General features: G+C 39.2%; 1 protein-coding gene across 1 annotated transcript in view; it reads right to left on the reverse strand.

Annotated features, from left to right (window-relative positions):
• PGM2L1 (phosphoglucomutase 2-like 1) overlaps positions 1-7,405 on the reverse strand; it is a 53,913-nt gene that overhangs the window by 23,176 nt on the left and 23,332 nt on the right. The window contains exon 5 of the mRNA XM_006875411.1: positions 1,489-1,572. Within this exon, the coding sequence (XP_006875473.1) occupies positions 1,489-1,572 (84 nt within the window). The remainder of the gene's footprint in view (positions 1-1,488; positions 1,573-7,405) is intronic.

Genomic DNA, 7,405 nt, shown 5'->3' on the forward strand with positions numbered 1-7,405 from the left:
CAATGGAACATTATTCAGCCATAAACAGAATGAAATTCTGATACATGCCACAACACGAACGGATCTTGAAAATACTATGCTGAATGAAATAAATCATCTCAAATGGACAAATACTATATATACGACCTCACATGAATGAAATAAGCAAATATATAGAAGCAAATGATTACTGATGGTTACCAAGTGTAGAAGGGAGTGGGGAATGGGTCGTTTTTATTTGGGAGTCCTTGGATTTATGTAAATGGTGGCAGAATATTTTGGAAAAGGACCACCACAATGGTAGCACAGCATGGAAAATGTAATCAGTGTTACTGAGTTGTAAATGTGGAAGTTATGCTGGTGAATGTTTTGGAGTATATATTTTCACCAGAAAAAAAAAGGAAAAAAGTAAACAAACAGAAAAGTGAATTAATCATACTTCCTCTATCCCTGCCTCAGTGAATGGTAACAGCTATCTGCTTAGCTGGTGTTGTGAACTGAAGTGTTTTCCCAACAAAGATCTGTTTTAGTCCTATACCCTGTACCTGTGACTGTGACCTTGTTTAGAAATAGGGTTTTTCTTTTGTGATCAGTTCAGTCAAATGAAGTCCTATCAGAGTAGGGTGCATCCTAATCCTAATCCCTGCTGCGTGGCATTTTATAAAAGCAAAGGGCAGAAACAGAAAGAAGTCAGAAAGGAATGCCAAAGATTACCAGCAGCCACTAGCTTTCCTCTCACAAAGCCCTCAGAAAGCACTGACAGAGTCTGTACCCTGATTTGGACTTCCAGACTCTAGCTTCTTCAAAGCCACCCATCTTGTGGTGTTTTGTTATGAAAGTCCCAGGAAATGAAGACAACTTGCTGGGGTCAAAATGTTGGGTTAGCATTAAATGCTCTTTTTCCCTATAAAACAGAAATCAGCATGCCAAGACTCCTCCCAAACCAGAGAAGAAACAAATACAAGAGCATGGATTTATCACCCAGAAGCCCCAAGCACTGCTTCTGTAAAATGCTGGGTATCTTCTTTTTGTCCCTCCAGAGCCACTCTTTACCTTTCTCCACCCTGCTATTTTCACCAGAGGCTGGCACATCAAATGCATCCGGTGGCCCATGGGGAGCCTTGGCAGAAGATCAGAGTGGGAGAATGAGGTCAAGGAATGTATTTCCTCTGGCTCTTTTCCTACAAACTCCCATTCCTTCTTCACGTTTTAGGTGTAATATAATCTTATTTCTAAAATGGTAGAGGCTAGATTTGGGATGGCATAGGGAAAACAAGGGCAGTAAGACATAAAAGTAAAAGACCACTGAAGTGACTTTTATGATGATATAAGTTGAGAAATACTAAAGACCCCAGGGTTATATATTCACTGAGGGCCAGCTTGGGTGTTTTCATCTTTTTGTCCCCAGTATCTAGTCTGGCTCCCAGTGTAAGAAAACATACTCAGTACATACTCCTTGAGTAAGTAAGAACTATAAAATAAGCAGAAGGTCAGAACTCCAAGGGTTACCTTGTATCCATTATCTTCCTTGCGGTTATGAGATGCGGTGATCATCACACCTGCCACGGCTTTGAGCTCCTTAACTGCATATGGCTGAAAAACAACACCAGAATTCCATTTTGTTTCCTAGATACACACACCTTCAACATGAGATTAAATTAAATTAAATAACAGGAAAAGACATGATAGTATAAGCATTGGTATTTTCAAAAACTACAACAATCAGCCCCCGGCTGCTTTTATCTGACAATGCATTATTTTAAAATGCAATTTCCCCCCCTTTTTTCTCTTTCTTGTATTTGCTATTTCTTTCTTTCTTGTCAAGGCTGAACTATGACTATAACACTATTCTAAAATTTAAAATAAACATTTAAAAAGCTAGCGTTAGCATATTAACAGGAAGTAAAATAGAATTCAAGGCCAAAAACATTGACAGGGAAAATAATCATACTCAATTTGGTTAAAAGTACAGTCTGCCAAGAATCTGTAAGATTTTGCATCTCACCACAGCTTTAAAATATACAAGCAAAACCTATTTTTTAAAACGCTTTTATTGTCAATTGAGTGATAGTTTACATGGCAGAACATCAGTTTTTAAATGCAATTCTTTTAGAGCAACAGCTTTGATACCATATATTTTGCCACCTTCCATCTCATGTACATTTAAACATAGCTTCCATTTCTGCAAAACTCAGAGGATAACTGAGCTTTATGCACAGAGCTCTCAAGAGCATATTTCTTACAATTTTAGCATGTGTATTACAGAGACTACGCAATGGACTGCATGATCAGTTTGAACCACAAGGTGGGTTTAAACCCACCAGTCGCTTCACGGAAACCCTATTAGGGTTGCTATGAGTCAGAACTGACTCGATGACACTTCACAACAACCACAAATGGAGAAGGACAGATGGCATATCCATTAGGAGGCATCAGGAATGTGGTATTAGACAAGCTAAAGAAGACTCATTAACAACCTCTGATATGCAGATGACATAACCTTGCTTGCTGAAAGTGAAGAGGACTTGAAACACTTACTGATGAAGATCAAACACTACAGTCTTCAGTATGGATTATAACTCAGCATAAAGAAAATGTAAGTCCTCACAATGGGACCTATACAAATGGACCTATGGTAAATGGAGAAAAGATTGAAGTGGTCACAGATTACATTTTACTTGGATCCACAATCAGTGTCCATGGAAGCAGCAGTCAGGAAATCAAATGTCATATTACATTGGGCAAATCTGCTGCAAAAGATCTCTTTAAAGTGTTAAAAAGCAAAGATGTCACTCTGAAAACTTCAGTGCACGAGACCCAAACCGTGATATTTTCAATTGCCTCATGTGTTGAAAGCTAGATAATGAATAAGGAAGACCAAAGAAGAATTGAGGCCTTTTAATTATGGTGCTGGCAAAGATATACAATGAGCTGCCAGAAGAACAAACCCATCTGTCTTGGATAATGCTCCATGGAAGCAAGGCTGGAGAGACTTGGTCTAGCAAACCTTGGCTTGTTACCAAGAAGGACTAATCACTGGAGAAAGCTATCATGCCTGGTACAGCTGAGGGTCAGTGAAAAAGAGGAAGCCACTGTGTCAACAAAATATATTCACACAGTAGCTGCAACAATGGCTCAAACATAACAACTGGGAGGATGGCCAAGACTAGGCAGAGGAGCAGTGTTCTGTTCTGTTGGATACAGGGTCACCAGGAATCGGAACTAACTTGATGGTACCTAACAACAACAACAACAGGTTTTAAATACCATTATTTATTCCAGTCCAAATGTTAAGTGTAAGGAGAAGAAAGAAAGAGACGAAGGAGAGAGTCTTGGCTTCAACAGCAAGCAGGTTTATTGAGAGTAAACCTAGGAGGGGGTACTCTTATGTCACCAAAGGAGACCAAAAGCCCACCTGTTCCCATACAGACTGGGGTATTTATAGGCCGTGTAGTCTGGGTATAGTTCTGGCGAGTTTAGAATAGGCGGGGGTATGGAGAATTGGGCAGGGGTATGGTTATGGAGATTTTCCTGAAACCTGGAATTTCAGGGGGGGAGGGTCTCCAGATGTAACAAAGACCCAAGCTTCCTGGGAGATCGGAAGCTCAAGCCTGCCCATTCAGTGTCATTTGGGGTAGTTGCAATGCCATTCTGTTGATCAGGAGCAAAGTCCTTCATTAAAACTTGTTGTTGTTAAGTGCCATTGAGTTGGTTCTGACTCATAGTGACCCTGTATATGATTTCTGCGGAAGGGCTAGTGAGTTTGAACCACCCACTTTGCAGTTAGCAGTCCAGTGCTCATCCTACAATGCTACACCAGTAGGGAGTTGTACATTCAAGAATGAAGTCTCAAAAATACTGTATAATCTCACTTATATGAAATAAGCAGATATATAGAAACCAAAGATTACTAATGGGTACCAGGGGTAGGAGGGAAGGCAGAGTTTTATTTGGAAGGCATTATATTTATGTTGGAGTCCTGGTGTGGCGCTGTGGGTTAATGCACCAGACTGCAAAGCCATTTGAACTGCAAGGTCGATGGTTCAAGCTCACCAGCTGCTCTTCGGAAACCCTACACAGGATCGCTATGGGTCAGAACCAACTCGACAGCACTTCACAACATTTATGTTAATCATGGTAGAGTATTTTGGGAAAGGATAGAGAATGGTGGCACAACTTTATTATCTGAAATCTTCAGTCCATAAATCAGATATCCTGATCAGTCACCTGGCCACTTCTTTCCTAGTGTGTCAGTAATTGTTTCCTGAGCATTTGTTATTCAGCCGTCTCACAAACAGTCTCACAAAGAGCATGGAGTTGCACTGTCTCCTTATCACTCAATAATAAACTCATGTGACATTTTGCAAAAATAGATCATAAAAAGAGGAAAATGACCAACAAAGATGAAAGTGCAGAAAAGAAACAAAGGAATGAAATGACAACAGCAAAAACCTTCCCATTAAAGGAACTCTAGGAAAGCTGGTGACACAGTGGCTAAGTGCTTTGCTACTAAGTAAAAGGTTGGTGATTCAAACCCACTAGCTGCTGCTTGGAAGAAAAGAGCCGACAATCTGCTCCTGTAGAGATTACAGCCTAGGAAACCCTCAGGGGCAATTCTGATTTGTTCTGCAGGAGTGCTACCAGACAGGGTTGACTCCATGGCACCTCACAGCAATGTTAAAGGAATCCTCAGAGATACTTCACAACATTGAAAACTGAAACATCGAAACTACAAAGAATTAAATGTTGGAAGCTGATCCAAGCTTAGGAAGGAGGATGACAATTCATAGAAAAGATGTTTGCTTTGTATCATAAGTTATATGCCAAGAAAGGTAAGCATTATTTAAATTACTCTTTATAAGTGATTTTAGGGAGTCCTGGTGTGGTGCTGTAGGATGAAACACTGGACCACAAAGCAGGTTTGAACCACAAATTAGGTGGTTCAAACTCACCAGCCATTCCTTGGAAACCCTATACAGGGTCACTATGAGTTGGAACTGGTTCGATGGCACTTAACGACAACAACATAAGTTATTTGACAACAAATGCTGTTGCTGTTGTTAGATGCCAACGCATAGCAACCCTCTGCACAACAGAAGGAAACACTGCCTGGTCCTGTACCATCCTCACAATTGTTGTTACCTTTGAATACATTGTTTTTACCACTGTAGTCATCCATCTTGTTGGGGATTGTCCTCTTTTCTGTTGACCCTCCGCTTTACCAAGTCTGATGCCCTTTCTTTAGGGACTGGTGTCTCTTGATAACATGTTCAAAGTACAACAAAGTCTTGCCATCCACTTCTAAGGAGCATTTTGGCTGTACTTCTTCCAAGACAGGTTTGTTTGTTCATCTAGCAATCTATAGCACTTTTCAATATTCTTCTCTAACACCATAATCTAAATTCAATGATTCTTTTATAGTCTTCCTTAATCATTGTCCAACTTTCACAAACATGAGGCTACTGAAGAGACCATGGCTTTGATCAGGCGCATCTTAGTCCTTACACTAACATATTTGCTCTAGAACACTTTAAAGAGGTCTTTTGCAGCAGATTTGCCTAATGCAATACACTGTTTAATTTATTGAATGCTGTTTCCATAAGTGATAATGGTGGATCCAAGCAAAATGAAGTCTTTGACAATCCAATCTTTTCTCCATTTATCATGATGTTATTTATTGGTCCAGTTGTGAGGATTTTTTTTCCTGTTTTTTTTTTTTTTTCTATTGAGGTGCAATCCATACTGAAGGCTGTGGTCTTTAATCTTTATCAGTAAGCATTTTAATTCCTTCTCATTTCCAGGAAGCAAGATTGTATCATCTACATATTGCAGGTTGTTAATGAATCTTCCTCCAATCCTGATGCCACGTTCTTCTTCATATAATCCAGTTTCTTGAGTTATCTGCTTAGCATACACATTGTATGGTGAAAGGATACAAACCTGGTACACACCTCTCCTGATTTTAAACCATTCAGTATCCCCTTGTTTTGTTCAAACGACTGCTTCTTGGATTATGTACAGGTTCCTCAGGAGTACAATGAAGAATTCTGGGATATCCATTCTTTGCAATGTTATCCATAGTTTGTTATGTTCCATACAGTGGAAAGCCTTTGCATAGTCAATAAAGCACAGGTAAATTTCTTTCTGGAATTCTCTGCTGTCAGCCAGGATCCATCTAGCATCAGCTATGATATCCGTATATCCACATCCTCTTCTGAATCTAGCTTGAATTTATGACAATTTCCTGTCAATGTACTGCTGTAACTAATTGTTTTTGAATTATCTTCAGAAAAATTTAACTTGCATGTTTTATTAATGATATCGCTCAATGATTATCACATTCCATTGGGTCACTTTTCTTTGGAATAAGGACAAATATGGATATCTTCCAATCTGTTGGCCAGATAGTTGTCTTCCAAATTTCTTAATATAGATGAGTGGACACCTGCCTCCAGTATTGCATCAGTTTGTTGAAATATTGCCATTTGTATTCCATCAATTCCAGAGTCTTGTTTGTTGCCAATGCCTTCAGTGCAGCTTGAACTTCTCCCTTCAGTACCATTGGCTCTTGATCAAATACTACTACTTGAAATGGTTGAACATTGACCATTTCTTGGCACAGTGATTCTGTTTATTCCTTCCACCTTCTTCTGATGCTTTCTGTGTCCTTAAATATTTTTCTCATAGAACCTTCAATATTACAAGCTAATACTTGAATTTTTTTCTTCAGTTCTTTCAGCTTGAGAAATGATAATGTGCTTTTCCCTTCTGGTTTTCTAACTCCAGGTTTTTGCACATTTCATTATAATACTGCACTTTGTCTTTTGGAGCTGCTGTTTGAAATTTTGTTTTACTTCCTCATTTCTCTCAGTCATTTTGTCAGCCCTATTCTGGAGAGCAAGTTTCAGAGTCTCTTCTGACATGCATTTTGGTCTATCTTTCTTTCCAGTCTTTCTTCCTATATGATGTTCTTGATGCCATCCCACAACTCTTCTGTCTTACGTCACTGGTCTCTAATGTATCAAATATGTTCCTGAGATGGTCTCTAAATTCAGGTGGGATATATTCAAGGTCATATTTTGGCTCTCGTGGACATGGTTTAACTTGCTTCAGCTTTAGCATGAACTTGCATAGGAACACTTGATGGTCTGTTTCACAGTTGGCCTTTGGCCTTGTTTGGGATGATATTGAGTTTCTCCACTGTCTTCCCACAGATACAGTCAATTTGATTCCTGCGTATTCCATTTGGTAAGATCCACATGTATAGTCACCTTTTATGTTGTTTTAAAAAGGTATTTGCATTGAATAAGTCATTGGTCTTACAAAATTCTATCATGTGACCTCCAGCATCATTTCCATTACCAAGCCTATATTTTCCAACTATGGATCTTTTCTCTTTGTTTCCAACTTCCCCATTCTAATCACC

Source organism: Chrysochloris asiatica, unplaced genomic scaffold (assembly GCF_000296735.1).
Source record: "Chrysochloris asiatica unplaced genomic scaffold, ChrAsi1.0 scaffold00326, whole genome shotgun sequence".
NCBI classification, from domain to species: Eukaryota; Metazoa; Chordata; class Mammalia; order Afrosoricida; family Chrysochloridae; genus Chrysochloris; species Chrysochloris asiatica.